The sequence below is a fragment of the Chenopodium album genome, chromosome 26, assembly GCF_948465745.1.
Source record: "Chenopodium album chromosome 26, dcCheAlbu1.1, whole genome shotgun sequence".
Lineage (NCBI taxonomy): Eukaryota > Viridiplantae > Streptophyta > Magnoliopsida > Caryophyllales > Amaranthaceae > Chenopodium > Chenopodium album.
In genome coordinates, this window is record NC_137859.1 from 29,055,658 (window position 1) to 29,073,397 (window position 17,740).

The following is a 17,740-nucleotide window of genomic DNA, read 5'->3' on the forward strand; positions in this document are numbered from 1 at the left end:
ATATAAATATTTAATACATCAAAATATTCAATAGAATAAATATTTAATTTTAAATGCTAACCTTTCAATAGGATACATCCACCTATAATGGACTGGTCCACCAAGTTTGGCTTCCTCCACTAAATGAATGACTAAATGAACCATGATTGTAAAAAATGTCGGTACAAACTCTATCTCCATCTTACAAAGAGTTAAAACAATTTTGGTTTGTATCTCATCCAACATTTTCACATCAAGGGTGGTAGAGCACACGATTTTGAAAAAGGATGACAACTCTGACACCAAATCCACAATTTCTGTAGTTCTTGAAGCTTGTAGAGCTACAGGCAAAAGGTCTTTCATAATGACATGGTTGTCATGGCTCTTAAGATTCTGAAATTTTTTTTGTTTCATATTCACGCATCTTGAGAGGTTAGAACAATATCCATCCGGAACCCTTAATTTCTGAAATACCCTTAAGAATCATGTTTTTCCTCTTTTGACATAGAATATGAAGCAGGAGGCATAATTGATTGCCCATTTGGACTAGTATTAATCCAAAGATGTGGCTTTATTCCTTTTTCTTTCATTGCCTTTCTAACTTTTTCATTATCCCTGGATTTCTTATCTACATCTAGTAAAGTGACTAAGAAATTGTCACACACATTTTTTTCAATGTGCATAACATCTAAATTATGACGAAGAGGATTATGCTCCCAATAAGGCAAATCAAAAAATTTGCTCTTTTTAGTCCACAAAACATCAGAATCATCATTTTCTTCGTCATCATCATCATCATCTTGTCTTGCTCTCTTTTTTATGGAAGGTTTTTTCCCTGTTCCATATGTATATGCAACCCCTTCTTGTTGAGTTTGAACATCAGTCCCTGATTGACGGCTTGGAGCAAGACCATACTCTTGTGTCCCATCAAACAAATGGGCTTGCGATCGATACGGGTGATCAATGGGCAGCCACTTTCGAAACCCTTTGTAACACATTTTACCTGCCAACTTTACAGCAGGATTTTCATGGGCACAAGAAGGGCATGCATGATAGCCTTTCGTACTCCACCCTGATAACATTGCATAAGCTGGAAAATCGTTGATTGTCCACATTAGAGCAGCACATAGTTTAAAATATTGTTTTTTGTAAGCATCAAATGCATCTACTCCCTCCCATAATAACTTCAACTCATCCACTAAAGGTTCCAAATAGATATCAATGTCAATTCCGGGACTTGATTTTCCAGGAATTATAGAGGAAAGAATAAATGAAGAACGTTTCATACATAACCATGGTGGGAGATTATAAATCATTAACACCACTGGCCATGTACTATGCGTGGTATTCATTAAGCGATAAGGATTAAAACCATCACTAGCAAGCCCTAGTCTCACACTTCGGGGATCAGAAGAAAAATCACGATATTTATCATCAAAATCTTTCCATGCTGAAGCATCTGCAGGATGCCTCAATATACCTTCCTGTTTATCGCGATCCTTCTCATGCCATATCATATCTTCTGCTGTCTTAGAAGACATAAAAAGTCTTTTTAACCTTGGGATCAAAGGGAAATATCGAAATACCTTGGCAGGTTCATCTTTCTTTACATCTTTATTTTCCCCACTTGTACTACCGTCTTTAGACTTAGTTGTTTTCCATCTCGAAGCATGGCATACATCACATTCATCCTTGTCCGAATGTTCACCTTGATAGAGAATGCAATTATTAGGGCAAGCATCAATTTTTTCATACCCAAGACCCAAGGTATTAATCATTCTCTTGGACTCATAGTATGAAGATGGGAAATCCATAATTTGAGGAAATGCTTCAAGTAGAAGTTCAAGAATCATTGTAAAGGATTCAGCAGATAAGTGATGCATACACTTTATGTGAAACATTCGAACAAGAAATGAAAGTTTAGAGAATGTCTTACATCCATCATATAATTCCTTATTTGAAGCTTCTAATAGTCTCTCAAAGTTAGCTTTTTCTTTTTCATTCATCACTTGCGTTGCGGATGGAGTAGGCTCATCAATCGAGGAATGGTCAAAAAAGTTGGGCTCACTTTGATCACTAGATCCAGCATGATGTGGATCTACAGGTTCAGGCTAATTCACAGTGGACATATTAACACCAAAAGCATCTCCTAATAAGCCTCTCATATCATCTCGACCTATAACCCCATGTTGAGCCCCTTCACTAGTTCTTCCAGCAACATCCCCAATTGAACCATGCTGATCACTAAACATGCGCTCAAGAACTGGTCCTCTGCCATGAAAAATCCATTTCTTGTATCGCTTGTCAAAACCTTGAAACAAAATATGCTCCTCTATTTCTGGTATTGTCAACCACTCATCCACCCTACATTTCTTACAAGGGCAGAGAGCTTTTCCATCTACAAGCCCTTCTTTAGCCAACTTAATGAATTTGATAGTTCCACTACGACAAGTTGGATGGTTATTGGGTAGTTCAATCCAACTTGTATCGATATCCATGCTTTTCAAATAAGATTATCCTTACAAACAAATTTAAGAAAATAAAAAAAAGCAAGCTTTGAAGTATACTATGAAAAAAATAAGACTCAAAGTCACAATGAAAGGCATCTAACTTTAATTTTATTTATAACAGTATAACCTAACAAGGTCATATAGAAGCAATATGGATATAAATCTCATAGATACTCTAAGCTCTTATAATGGTAAAAAGAAATAAGATGTTATTTCACTATTAACTAAATCTAAATATATTATTAAGGTATATACTATGTTAAGGTATACGACTATGGTGATATACAATAATAGTCTAAGAATTATAATTAGGAACATCCTTAACTCAAATTTGTAATGTTATGACAAAGCCTTTTTTATTTTTTTGTCTTTTTCATTCTTTATGTCAATTAGTATATATGCAGTCATGTATACTAATTGACTCTTTAATTAACTAAATAGTGTAGACCAAGAAGACTATGCTTTTGTCATAAATAAAACTTATAGGAGCAGACCTTCTACGTAATTTAGGGATTAAACTAAGCTAAGACAACTAGTTGATTTGTGTATATTAGAAAATTCCATTAAAATGCGAGCCGTAACTATCCTTTGCTAATCACAATCATATATTGACTGTTATACTTCACACAGTACAACACTAATAACATAGAAGTAATAATTAATACCTAAAAACTCATATTTGAAGTTGCATGTGTAAATATTAAAACTATATTACAGCACTAGTGGGTCATAATCTCAATTCACTATTATAATCAACATAGTATCAAAGTTTCAAATTTTAATCAAAGGAAATTCTAATCTTAGACAGAAAATAAATATCAATAGATTGTTTTTACTTTTATCTAAGTAGGATGATGAAGATATAAGAAAGTTCCGAACAAAAACCCAGAAAATCTTGAAATTCCTAACAAAAACTCGAACAGAAGGAAAGCCCCAATTACATTAGAGAAAATCCCACAAAAAAAATAAGAATACAAAGTTATTGTAGCAATTGTAGTCAAGAAAAACACATGAATTGCAGGTAAAAAATACAAAGAAAAATCAAAATCACATCAAACAACGAACGATTTCAAAAGGATTAAAACAAATTGGAGCCCAGAAAAATCATCAATTATTAAGACGAAAACAAAAGAAATTAGAGTTCTTACCTCTTAATTTACAATTGATTCTTGAGTTTCTGCCAAAGAAATCACCAATAAACCATGAATCAATCTTCAATAGTTAGGTATTTGAGAATTTTAAGTGTGCAAGAATTTTGAAAATTTTTGTTTCAATGGCTTACTGTTTAGACTTTAGAATAGAACCCTATAACTTCCACGCTGCTGTAGCTTAGGTTGATTTGCTTTTCTTCTTTTTTTTTATTTTTTTTTCACTTTTTTAATAGATAGATATGTATGCTGCCTTATTTTTTGGTAAAATTGGAGAGGCGCCAAACAAAAATTTAGAGCCCGCTTTTTATGTTTGGCATGATTTAGTGGGATAATTTAGCGATGCTATAAAGTGTAGAATAAAGTGTCGAAATTATAAGGGAAAAAAAATAACAACAGTGACAGTTCATTAAGTGTCGGAAAAAAAGTGTAGGAATAGTAAGGAATTTGTAGTAGTGCATTGTCACTTATCATTTCATGTGGGACTCCGTATCGACAAATTATGTTTCTTTCGATAAAGAGCGCTACATGTTTGGCAGTGAGTTTGGCATATGATTGTGCTTCCACCCACTTTGTGAAGTAATCTATTGCGACTAAGATATATTCATGACCTCCTGTTCCGGGAGGTGTGATCTTTCCAATTATGTCTATTCCCCATGTAGAGAAAGGCCATGGTGAAGTGTAGGTGTAGAGGAGAGATGGTGGGATATGTTGTAAATTTGCATAAATTTGACATTTGGGGCATCTCTTTACATATTGATGACAATCTTTATTCATGGTAGTCCAATAATATCCTTCTCGCATTATCTTTTGGACTAGCATTTTTCCATTAACATGTGTTCCACATATACCTTTGTGGACTACTCTCATAGCTCTTTGAGCATCCTTTTTGCCTACACATAATAGAGCTCGACCTTTAGGTACCCTTTTGTGTAGTTCATTTCCTATGATTACAAACTGGGCAGCTAAAAGTCTTAGTGCTCTTTTCGCTCTTTTGTCAGCATGAGGAGGATATTCTCCTTTGGTGACATAATTTAGTATATCTATGAACCATGGTTCTTCTTCATGTTCTTCTTCTTGGATCACTTCATCGTCTTCTATAGCTTGAATATATGCTGGTTTATGCCTTTTTTCTATGGTTAAAGGCATTTGCTCAATTTCCTTAGGAATTCTAACCATTGAGGCTAGTCTTGCCAAGGCATCGGCGAATTGGTTTTCCTCTCTAGGTGGGTAAGTGTATTCCACTTTTTCTAACTAATCAGTGAGAGTTTCCAAATATGTTTGGTAGGGAGCTAAGCTTTCACTCCTAACCTTCCATCTCTTTGAGATTTGATTAATGATTAAAGAAGAATCCCCAAATATCCGGAGTTTCTTTACACCTAAGGCTAAAGCGGTTTCGAGGCCTACCACGCATGCTTCATATTCGGCTGCGTTGTTGGTGACGTCGAAATCTAATTCAATGGATATAGGAACATGTTCTTCTTTAGGTGATACTAGTAAGACTCCTACGCCGCATCCCTTTTGGTTTGAGGCTCCATCGAAATATAGAGTCCATGTATCATGCTCTGTCATCATTAAACTTTCATCTGGGAATTCATTCTCTTCCAAGGGTGTCGAATCTTCTATTGGGAAATCTGCTAGAAAATCCGAGACTATTGATCCTTTAATTGCCTTTTGAGGCATAAACCTTATATCGAATTGGGCCAGATTCACTATCCACCTTGAGATACGCCCGTTAAGTGTAGATCTTTCGAATAGGTATTTAAGGGGGTCCATTTGCGAGACTACGTAAACGGTATGCACGAGCATGTAATGTCTTAATTTAGTTGTGGCCCACACCAATGCGAGGCACAACTTTTCCAATGGTGTATAGCGTGTCTCATACTCGAGCATTTTCTTACTTAGGTAGTAAATAGCATTTTCTTTACTTTCTACTTCTTGTGCGAGCATGGCTCCCATTGTTTCCTTTGTGACGGTTAAGTATAACCTTAGGGGTATTCCAGGGAATGCTGGAGCTAATACGGGAGGATTCGAGAGATAGGCTTTGATCTTTTCAAAGGCTTTTTGACACTTATCGTCCCATATATAGGTACATTTTTCTTAAGCTTCTTGAATATTGGTTCGCATATTGTGGTTAGCTTGGATATGAACCTACTTATGTATTGCAACCGGCCAATGAATCCTCGAATTTGCTTTTCGGTTTTGGGCGGCGGCATGGACATGATTGCTTTGATTTTGGTGGGGTCTATCTCTATTCCTCTAGAGCTTATGACATATCCCAAGAATTTTCCTAAGGTAACTCCGAAAGCACATTTGGAGGGGTTCAATCTCATGTTGTATTTTCTTAGCCTTTCAAAGAACTTTTTTAAGGCTATTGGGTGTCCTTGGCGGTCTTTTGATTTTACGATCATGTCATCCACATAAACCTCCACTTCTTTATGCATCATGTCATGGAGTAGGGCAGTTGCTGCTCGTTGGTAAGTAGCACCCGCGTTTTTCAACCCGAATGGCATTACCGTGTAGCAATAAGTACCCCAAGGTGTTATGAACGTTGTCTTTTCCATGTCTTCTTTGGCCATGAGGATTTGATTGTATCCTGCGTACCCATCCATAAACGAGAGAAGCGCATGATTTGCTGTAATATCTACCAAAATATCGATGTGTGGTAAAGGGAAGTCGTCCTTTGGACTTGCCTTATTTAGATCTCAATAGTCGACACACATTCGAACTCTACCATCTTTTTTCGGAACCGGGACGACATTGGCGACCCATTCGGGGTATTTAGATACCCTGATACAACCTGCAGTTATTTGTTTTTGCACTTCTTCTTTTATTTTAAGAGCTACGTCGGGTTTCATTCGACGTAACTTTTGTTTTACAGGTTTCATTCCTGGAATTAATGGTATTGTGTGTTGAGCTATCTCTCTATTAATGCCTGGCATATCTTCATACGACCAAGCGAATACATCAATAAATTCTTTAAGTCGATTAATTAAATCGGTTCTTTCATCTTTACTAAGTGTTAGTCCGATTTTAACTTCTCTTTTAATGGTTGGATCTTTTGAGATATCAACTGTTTCCGTATCCTCAATTATTGGTGTCTTGTTTTCAAGTGTTTCCATTGCTTTAATTATTTCTTTATCATTTTCATCATTAGTTAAGCAATGCTCGTCATCTTTAAATAAAGAAAAACAAGAAGAATACGGGGAAGAAGACATATTATTAAATTCAGAAATCATTACATCAAATAAAGAAATGTCCGCTGGGACTTGATTGTTTACTATCCTAGGAGTAGAAATAGAAGGCGAGGGTGCTACAACTAAAGGTTTGGAAGACTCGATAGGGGAAGACTCTAACTCAGACTCTGACTCAGACGATTCTTCGAACATTGGTCCTTGTCCTGTAGTTACTGAAATCTTCCTTCCATTTGTAGTGGTTATCTTCACTGTCTTGCGCCATCCACGCTCTTGATCTTCTATTGGAGTGATAAATTCCGAGGGATCAAAGCCTTCACTTTGGAGAACTGTTTGGATAAGTGAAGAATCATCTTCCGCGTATCTTGGCTCGTTCTTTTCTCTTCCAAAGAGGAGTCCCATGACATTAAAGTCAAAGCAAGGAGGTGTCTTCTCCTTATAAATTGGAGTTGGGATCTTGTCTAGAAAGTAACAATCCAAAAAGATTTCAAACCCAGGTTGTCTTATGCCATTTACAACAGAAGGTTCAGGAAATTCTTGACAAGGGTAATCCTCTCCTTCTCTTATAAATTGTCCATTTAAGGTGAGAGGATATTGATCCATGGGTATCTCCCTTTTTTGTGCGCGAGCATTCCTTCGTGCTCTTGATTTTTCCTGGGCCCACTTAAGGTCTTCGCGAGTTGGTTCAAAACCAAGTCCGAAAGTATCCAATTTAGGGAGGCCAAGTAGTCCCATATGTTTAGCTATTCCTTTCTTCTTTCCTAGAGTCATTCCAGGAAAATGTCCTTGCTTTCTTAGAATAGCATTAGTCGTCATGTTTGAGTGGAGGTCGTAATGAAGAGGGGTCCTTTCGTCTTCCTCTATTAAGGAGACCTCTTCGCTAAAGCCCCACAAATCCTCATCATTTTCATCGTGTTCCACATTAATTAGTGGATTTTCTACTATTTTGATCCTCATGGATGAAGCATCAATGGTAATTGGAATTCTTCCAACTATGGTCTTTACTTGTTGATGAAGAGATGAAGGGACGGCCTTTAGATCATGAAGCCAAGGGCGTCCCAATAGCAAGTTAAAGGATGCCTTGATATCCACTACTTGAAATGTGGTGGCATGCTCAATTGCACCCGCCGTTATATTCATAGTAATTGTCCCTAGTGCTTGACGACGTGAGTTATCATAAGCTCTTATGCCTTGAGTTGATGGGGATAAATCCTCATCTCTTATTCCTAACATTCTCGCGGTTCTAAGTGGGCACACATTAATTGCTGAACCATTATCCACAAGAGTCAAAGGAACGTTCATCCTATTGCATATGACTGTGAGATTTAGAGCTTTATTGTGTTTGTTACCTTCCGGTGGTAGATCCTTATCCGAAAAAGTGACTAAGTTAATTGGACTTGGGATATCACTCGTGAGGAAGTTAGCAAGTCCCTCAGGAGTAGTGTCCGAATCTATACCTACTTTAGCCAAAGCATCCATAACCGCAACTCTATGCTCTCGAGATGTGGCTAAGAGCTTCCATACGTTCATTTCCACTTTAGTCTTTTTTAGCTGTTTGACAACATCGTTGTCTTCTATAATAAGCACGGGAATTTGCTGGATAGAAGGTATAGGTTGTGTTGAAATGGGAGGTTGTATTCTCCCGGACCTGGTGAGGACATCTATGGGCGAATCTTCTTCGTCCCAAATGTCACCTACTGGGTATATTGTTGATAGAGTAGTCTCTTCAATATCCTTAAGGTAAACGTCCTCATCATCACTGTCCCATACTCCATTAATCGTGGCATCTTGTGGAAGCTGAACCAATTTCTTTTCATCAATCAAACGTTGAACCAAATCTTTGAACTTGAAGCAGTGTTCTATTGTATGTCCCCCTGATTGATGATATGAACAATAGTATTTGTCCATCCTTTTTAGTGACTCAAATGGTCTCGGTTCGAGAGGTTGAATTTTACCATTCTCGGAGAGCATTTCGAACATGTTAGCATACGACGTCCCAATTGGAGTATAACTTCTATTATTTTTCCTGGGAGTGTCAATCACTTAGAGAGAAAAAGGTTTCTTTTGCTTGGGTGGAGGTTTACTTTTAAGTAACTCATTTTTCTCTCTTATAGCCTCAAAGGTTTGTGATAGCAACTTGTACATTTCTGACAATATTGATGTCAACGCCAAAACTTCTTGTTTAGTTGCAGGTTCTTGGCCATGGAATTCGAGAGCATCTTCGAAGATTTCTTCTTCAATGGTCTCGATAGGCTCTATGAGGCTAGATGGATCCACTTGATTTTCTTCGTCGGAAATAGCCAAAGAATCTGACAGCGGTGCGGTGTTGATACTTGGCTTCTTGCTTGCAGGGGGCAATGGGAGCTTGTTACTATCGATCAAGTCTTGAATAGCTTCCTTTAGCCTCCAACGATTTTCCGTAGGATGACCCCTACCTTGGTGATATTTGCAATGTGCATTTGGGTTCCAGCTAGCCGTTCTCCTTTCGACAGGTTGGTCCCCAAATGGTCCAATGGGAGTTATAAGACCTTTTGCATGTAAGCGGTCAAACGCGGTGTCATAACTCATACCAATAGGAGTATAATTCTTCCTAAATGGTTTCTTTTGTCCTTGATTGTTGTTCATTGCCAAAACTTCATTTAGATTAAAGGTGCTAACATTGTTTGAGTGGGTGGATTTGGATGAAGAAGGATTGTCATTCTTCTTATTTTTCCAGCCACTATTTGAGTTATTATTAGCAGCTTTTTGTTTAGCGAGGTCATCTTCAATATTAATTCCAATATCATAGACAGCCTTAAAGGTGTTTAGATTGCTTTGGTACCTAAGGTGTTTAGAATATTTTTCTTGGAGGTTCTTAATAAACATCCTGACAGATTCTTTCTCACTAGGTACTTCAACCATTTTTGCAGTAGTTTCCCTCCATTTATTAAAGAAGGAGGTGAAACCTTCATTTTCTTTTTGCTTTAGCATTTCTAGCTCTCTATGATCGGTTTCAATTTGTATATTGCATTTATACCTTTCAATGAAAGCGCTTACAATAGATTCCCAACTAGAGGTCTTTTCTTTATCAAGTGAAAAGTACCACGGTTGACATACAACTTCTAAAGATAATGAAAATACAGAGTGAAATGCTTTTCTATCTATCCCCTTAATGTTCATTACAGTTTCAAAAGCTCTTAAATGAAAATAAGGGTTATCCATAGCCTTAAATTTATGGATGTCATTGGGATTGAACTTCTGTGGGAGAAGGTCCTTATCCACCGAGACCCCTTGGGAGCTAATCTCTTGGAATCTAAAGTCGTTGGACAGCTTGCCCAAGCTATCCTGGATTAGGTCCATTTGTTTCTGTTTTTCAGGATTACTTATTTGCAGCGATAGGTTTTGTAACATCTCAGCCAAGTTGGCTACCTGTCCCTTGACCTCATTAAGTTCTTCTTGACTAGCCATTGCCTTCTTAGCTTTCCTTTTTCTACCGATTGGTTTGTCAAAAAGTAAGACTTGAACAAAAGTGTTGTCCTTGATTAAACGTCCTTCCTTTCTTGTTAAACCATATTTGTTTTAATACTTGACTCTAATTGACTTGACTTTATGGTTTAAAAAAATTAAAAAGAATAGGCAAAAAATGGGGTATATCTTTTAAGGGAAATTTTAATGAAGTTTTAAAATTGGAGGATTAATATCCGACTTACCCCCCTAAAAAAAATAACGGAAAACACGCATTCAAGACTCTCTAAACATGGTCATAATGTGACAAACATGTTATGTGTGTGCTTTATGTGTGTGTGAGTGACATGCTTTGACTCATAGTGTATGACCATTGGACTTTAAGTGCCTAAACTCAATTAAAGACTTAAACATGGTTTGAACCATTAATAAATTGATAAACCGATTAGTAGACTGTTAATTAGACTCGTCGTGATGACTCGAGCAAGAAAACTGGACTGTCGCTAAAACAACAGGACTGTCGCCACTGTTTAAAGCCTGTCGCCAGACGACAAAATTGTCGCCAGGCGACAGACACTAAACTGCAGCACCACAGTCCAAATTTCTGTGCCATTGCTGGAACATTAATCTGGACTGTTTCCAGTAATTTTACTCTAAATGTACATGCCTAAAGTCGTACTAAGTCGAATTGATTAATTTATTAGCCTTTAATTAATTCAAAATTAATTAATTAGACAAAGTCCTTTTAGTCATTAGTCAATTTTATTTAGTCTTTAACACAAGTCAAACAAACGGTTAACACACATATAATATATACAAGCAAAGGTGCACAAGTAGTTCACATAGTCACAATATGATGAGTTTGCAACCTAACCATGGCTCTAGTTCTCTAAAGTTCGAGGATATGGGTTAAGTCAAAAAGGTCCATGGTTATGAATCCATATGCATTGCACACAAGCCTACCGGGAGGGTTGGAGCGAATGGATAGGATTCCGCGAGTTCGTGATGAAATCGAACTCGACTCCATGGTTTGGTGGATTCACAAACTTTGCACATACCCAAATCTGAACTTTGCACATGATAGTGGGATATTCCATTGGGCAGGTGAAGCAGGAACCCCCAAAGGGTTATTTCCATATGTAGAACACATATGGGTTCAGAAAAGTGAGAAAAGGACTCAATCAATAAGTAAAATCAAGCCAACAATGCTAGAAATGGTCAAAGCAAGAAGGCAGACCCCTGGCTCGGTATTAGAAGAACTTGGCGCCAGACTACAGGGACTGTCGCCGCAAAAAAGCTCCTGTCGCCAGGAGACAGAAACTTTTTACGGGCGACAAGCCCTGTTTTCTAGACGCCAGTTCCTACATGCCTTGGCAAGTTTCTGTGTTCTTCGAATTTTCCAGATTTCGCATCATCTTCTCGATTCTAGTCATGAAAGATATTTCTCAAATTTCCTACGTGTAAAATTCCTATGGATTGACTCATGGGGTGCTCCCATGAGGACCTTTTAATGCATATGACAATAATGTTAATCAAATCACGCAAATGAAATACTTAGAATTTTTCGAGTCTCATCCGCTCATTCAAAATAATTGCCAAAATTAAATAAATTTCAGGAATATAAATAGAAATCCTCTCCAGTGGAGTCGCCAAAAACTGTAGGGAATATTTCAAGCATTATGATAACCCCAAACTTGAACCCCACTGTGATCATACACTTAAGTACGGTGGTGTTTCAAAGGGAAAGACAAAGAGCAAAAAGAGTCGCCAACAAGTTTTAGGAACTTGTAAACCCAAAAGACAATCCAAAAGGACCATCAACTACTCCATAAGGTCTTGAACCAAATAGGGTCCGGGGATGAGGGTACGAATCCAATCTACAAAAGAAAGGACCCGCCCTATAAAATAGGCCTCTACTTTGTTCTGCTCGTATTCATGCGCGCTTTTCGAATAACATACAAACATTATATTGATCCTACCCTGTTTATCTATGTTGGTTGAAATTAATGCACAAATAAGACTATCATTGGCGATCACTTGAGTTAAAATCACATTAGCCTAAACCAAATTATTAATTATCTTATTAAGCGTGATTTTAAGTACAAATTCCCTTTAACAATCATAAAAGGTGTGATCAAGCAATAACAATAATAAATAAATATCAAGCAACATAAATAAACCAAAATAACAATAACGATGATAACAACATGATAAGGCATAATAAAGCTTAAATATGATAGCAAGATCCTAGGCATGATACTAACAAGATTAATAACAAATCCTAGCATGTCACTAAACAATAAAGATCAAAGCTTTAAACCTAACATGGTACTAACATGATAACATGATATTAGAAAAGAGCAAGGGCATCCTAAACATGATACTAGAAAGCATAAAATAACATCTTAACATGATACTATAAAGCATTAAAAGCATCCTAACATGATACTAGGAATATAAAACAATAATAAGCATGCAATCTACATTGTGAAAGAAATAGGAAGTAAGCTAATCTACTTACTTTGAAGCCTTGTACCTCTTTCTAATAACAAAATACACAAGTTAGTAAACTTCAATGAAAATAAATAACAATTAAAGAATCAAATTGAAATTAAAGTAAACAAAGTTTTGACTAGTTTTGGACCAAACCCTCAGAAAATATCAAACCTTTCACGTCTAGGGCGAAGGCAACTTCGAACTTGGCTAAGAGATTCAAGATCTTGTGAATGCGGAATATTGTGTGTAAAAAGCTAGTTTTAGAAAAAGAGGGAGAAAGAATAAGCTATATCACTTAGAAGGAGAATAGAGAGAATTTAAGGAAGAATTGATGATTCTGAAAACAAGGCTTCGGACCCTATTTATAATGAAAATAATCCGAAAAAACATAGAATTTGATAAGGAATAAAACTACACGCTGTCGTCAGGAACCGACTCTGTCGCGACGCGACAAGGTCTGTCGCGCGGCGACAGACTTGTCATTTGGCGACAACCTGTATTAGCGCGTTTTCTTCACGCGGAATCTGATCTTTAATCAACTTGATCTACGGAATCCGTACAGAAGATAAAATACGTATTTTTAAGATAATAAAATAATATTTTACTCCGAATAAAAGTCTATTTTAAAATAATTAATTATTAAATCTAATAATATTAGAATTAAAAAGAATCTTCTAGAAACTTTTAGGAAATTATAATTAATCCTAATGATTTTAGGAATAATAACTAACATTGGGCCCTCCTCTAGATCATTGGGCTGTATGTAAATAATTAACCGGGCCCAGTTTAATATTTTGGCCATAACTTCCTCAATATTCATCGGAATTGGGCTTATAATATATCGTTGGAAAGGTCTTTTCGAGCCCTATCCAACTACACTATTATTGGACCTTAATTATGGACCAAACTAAACGGGTTTGGCTATTTTCAAATAAATAGAGTTATTTTAAAAAACAGAGAGAGGAGATTTTAAATAAAAACTAAACCGCAACACTTGACTTTCAACCACTTTCACCTAATTCGATAATGGTTTGACGTGAAAGGCATTCATCACTGGGTTTGGTTTTGGGGAGACACAAATGGGTGTCTACACTTATATGTATCTTTTGTTGGCTTATATACTCCTCTTGTTGGCTTATATGTATATTTTGTAGGCTTATCTACAAAGTATTGTAAGTATATACAAGTATACAACTAAGACAAGAACAAATTAGGGTGTGTTCTATTCACCTGATTTTCACTAATCTGAACTTACCTGAACTTATATGAATTTATGAGAACTTATTAGACTTTATTTAGACTTATTTAAGTTGTAATTTTTACTTGGGTAACCCATATCAAAACCTATCAAACTTGATCTGAACTTATCTGAACTTATTACACCTGAATAAGTGAAAATAAGGTGAACAGAACATACCCTTATTACTCTCTCTCCTAGCTAGTTCCCCCTCTTCAACTTTTCCCTTGTCCTTCTCCTACTCCTCACGCCACCCACGCCATCCTCACTCCCTCTCCTTCTCCTTCATTCCTCAATTCCCTTTCTCTCTCCACTTCTTGAATCAACTTAATCTCATTCGCATACTCAAATACTCATTAAAGTTATAATTTGTTAGTGATGATATAGAAAGCGGAATTCCCAAATACTCCAAATACTCATTCAAATTATAATTCCCAAATACTCAATTCACTAACCTTACGCTTCTGGACGACATAAAAAGCGGAATTGGGTTCAGCCATGGCGCTATCGAAATCGAATTTGTTAGTGACCACCACATCAACAACCACCGACGCCGACGTCGCCATTAACACCTCTAATTGTAAAGTTTTTTTTTATTTTCGATTTAGGGTTATTTATTTGTTTTAATTTTTGATTATTTTTTCATTTTTATTTAGAGGATTATTATTTGGGGATTTTGGGATGTAGATCTGGATTTTGATTCACTGAGTTTGATTTTGTAGGTGGTGGAAGGATGGAGGTTGTTGCCGCTACCGCTACATTCTCTAGCCGCACAAACTGTTGCCTATGTTGGGTGCGGTTGGACGCACCCAAAAGTTTGTGTTTTGTTTTTTTGCCTTGGCCCGCCCTGTTCAATGATCATCTCTACTCCAACTTATAATAATTACACCTTTCCTTTCTCTCTCTCTCTCTTTCTTACTTTATTATTCACCTTTTCCAGACAAAATCCACTTTTTTGTATACTCTCTCTCTCTCTCTCTCTCTCTCTCTCTCTCTCTCTCTCTCTCTCTCTCTAGCTTACCCGCATTCACATATTTCAATAATTTCTTTAAATTGTGTATCCATAGTAAGTGAATAGAACATAAAAGAACGGAGGTAGTACATCTATCTATAACTAATACAGAGTGCTAAACTAATTACCGCTGACATCACCACTACCATGTGTCAATTTCTTATAAAAAAATTTCCCTCCAAAACTATAAATGACACCATCTTTTTTTTTTCCATTTCAAGATAAAACTAATGTTTGAAAAAGTTAGATTAATTATCCATATTCCTAAAAGCTTTTATGACTAAATTTACTAACTATAAAATTTCCTATGGAGGTAAAAAATTGGTGGTTGGCCTCTTTCGTTTTCCTTCTTTCCTCCCATGTAGATTTTTTTTCTTTACAATTTATCATGGGATGAGTTTGAATTTTCTAATCTTTACTAATTCTTTAAATTTTTTTGATAATGAAACAAAAATCACTAAAATAATACAAAGTATAATGCTAACATTTTAGATTTTATGTTTTAATTATGAAGTTAATTAGAATATTTAACATTTTTTTTGTGTAACTATCATCTAATAAGAGAGATCATTATTTACTATTTTTTTCTTAAATTATTTAAAATAGCTAAGGACACACGAAAATTCGTGTGTGTGAATATATCAGGCTTGATTCTCTGTTTTTTTTTTCTACATGGAATGTTAGTTTTTTTTTTCTTTTTCTTTTCAAATGGTAGTTATTTTAGGTGGTAGTTTTTTTGTTTAGATGGTAGTTATTTTTTTTTTTTAAGAATTGTAGTTTTTTCTTAAATAAAAAAAACAAAAATTGAAAGGGGTATTTTGGGAAAGTTAATTTTATCACCCAAAATCCCCTTTCACTTTATACATAAGATTACACACATAAAAGTAAACATTTTATTGGTAATACCGTGCATCACACGGGAATAACATAGTACAGTATCTAAACAAAAGCAATAACTGCTTATATCATCCTTTCTCTCCCAAAACTTTTACGTATCTTGCCCAAATTCTTTTTATTTTTTTTATTCATCTTAAACAAGTTCTTACCCAGTATAACTTTTTTTTTTAAAGCATGTAGACTAGCGCATATTATTAATCAATGGAAATATTGTCCATAAGAACATACGGAGACACATCTTTGGGACAATGATTAACCCAAATTTGTTCCTACCCAGTATAACTTAAGAAGGGTTTATTGATTTTATTTCAAAAAAAAAGAGAAGGGTTTACTTATTTTATTTTTAATTTCTTATCTCCTCCCCCTAAATGCTAGGAAAATGTTAAGCAGTTAAGCTGTTACAACTTTAATAAGATGGATACAAATCCGTGTTTTATTTGTCATACTCCATTTTGTCTCTTTTTAATCTTTCTATTTGAAATTTTGATACGGAGTACTATATAGGGCTTGTTTGGTTGCCTTTAGTTTCCATGGGCACTCAAAATTTCCATGAATTTCCTTTTGAGTATGTTGTTTGGTTGAGATTAAAAAGCAAAAATGGGGGAAGTCACAATTCATGGGAATTTTCACTTCCCACAAAACATGGAAGTTACTTACCCACCCCTCCTTGGTCATTCACAATTCCCATGATTTACAAATTCTCATATGACAGCCAAACATATTTATGTAGGGCTTGTTTGAAATTGTTTATGTTTTCTATTTTCAGTTTTTTATTTTTTTTTATTTTTTTTTAAACAAAAAACCAAAAACATGAAATTAGAAAAATATGTTTTCACTTTTCTGTTGTCAGTGTTCAAAATTATCATGATTATAATAAGTTTGACTATATTTTTATTCATTATATGACATGTATCATATGACTTTAAAAAACAAAAAACCAAAAAATAGAAAGCCACAGTGATGCCAAACGAACCCGTAATTCCTAAGAATTTAAATAAAGGAAGTAATTTCCCATGAATTAGAATTTCCCATGAAAATTTACTTCCTACGTACATCAACACATCAACCAAACAAGCCCTTATTATATGAGAGAATCTTTTGAATTATTCTCAATATACTACCTCCGGTCCACTTTACTAGCAACTTTGAGGGTAATTGCGGAGGCCGAGGCAAAAGATCATAAGCATGTTATTGAAAGATAAGGGTATATGCTTAAGTTTTAATCCAACCTTTAAAAAAAAAAAAAAAAAAAAAAAAAAAAAAAAAAAAAAAAACAAATTCTACTAAATTTATTTTAATTTACCCACCACCACCGGCACCACCTAGCTGCATAGAAAACACCCACCAGCCGCCGCCACCACCACCTACCACCGAACCCAGCCACGACCACCAACCCATCTAAGACCACCAACCCAGCCACGACCACCAAACCAACGACCAAACCTAGACCACGACCACTAACCTACGACCACACCCAAGCCACGACCACCAACCCAGCACACCGACACAACCAACCCAGTAGACCCGACACACCGACACCGACACCAAAACCCACGAGGCCACCGATCTTAGACCACGCCGCCGCCGATCTTAAACCACTAGGAAGGAGAGGAGAGAGAAACCCACCAACGATCTGAAACCATCCCAAACCCACCGACCAAAAGATCCACAAACCCATGAACCCAAAGATCCACGAACCCACAAACCCAGCAACCGATTTCCTAGCTCGCCACCAGAAGGAAATGCAGTGAACACTCACAAAAGAGTTTGCCGAATTATCGCCGGAAAATTCCTTCGAATTCACGCTCAATTCTTCGCCGTCA

The 17,740-nt window shown here is 36.2% G+C and overlaps 1 protein-coding gene across 1 annotated transcript; it reads right to left on the reverse strand.

The window, feature by feature from the left end:
* Positions 1-455: 455 nt before the first annotated feature.
* Positions 456-1,985, reverse strand: LOC145616987 (uncharacterized). The gene has a single exon (XM_081671696.1). It carries the CDS (start codon positions 1,983-1,985, stop codon positions 456-458), a length of 1,530 nt encoding a protein of 509 aa, XP_081527822.1.
* Between the last annotated feature and the right edge of the window lie 15,755 nt (positions 1,986-17,740).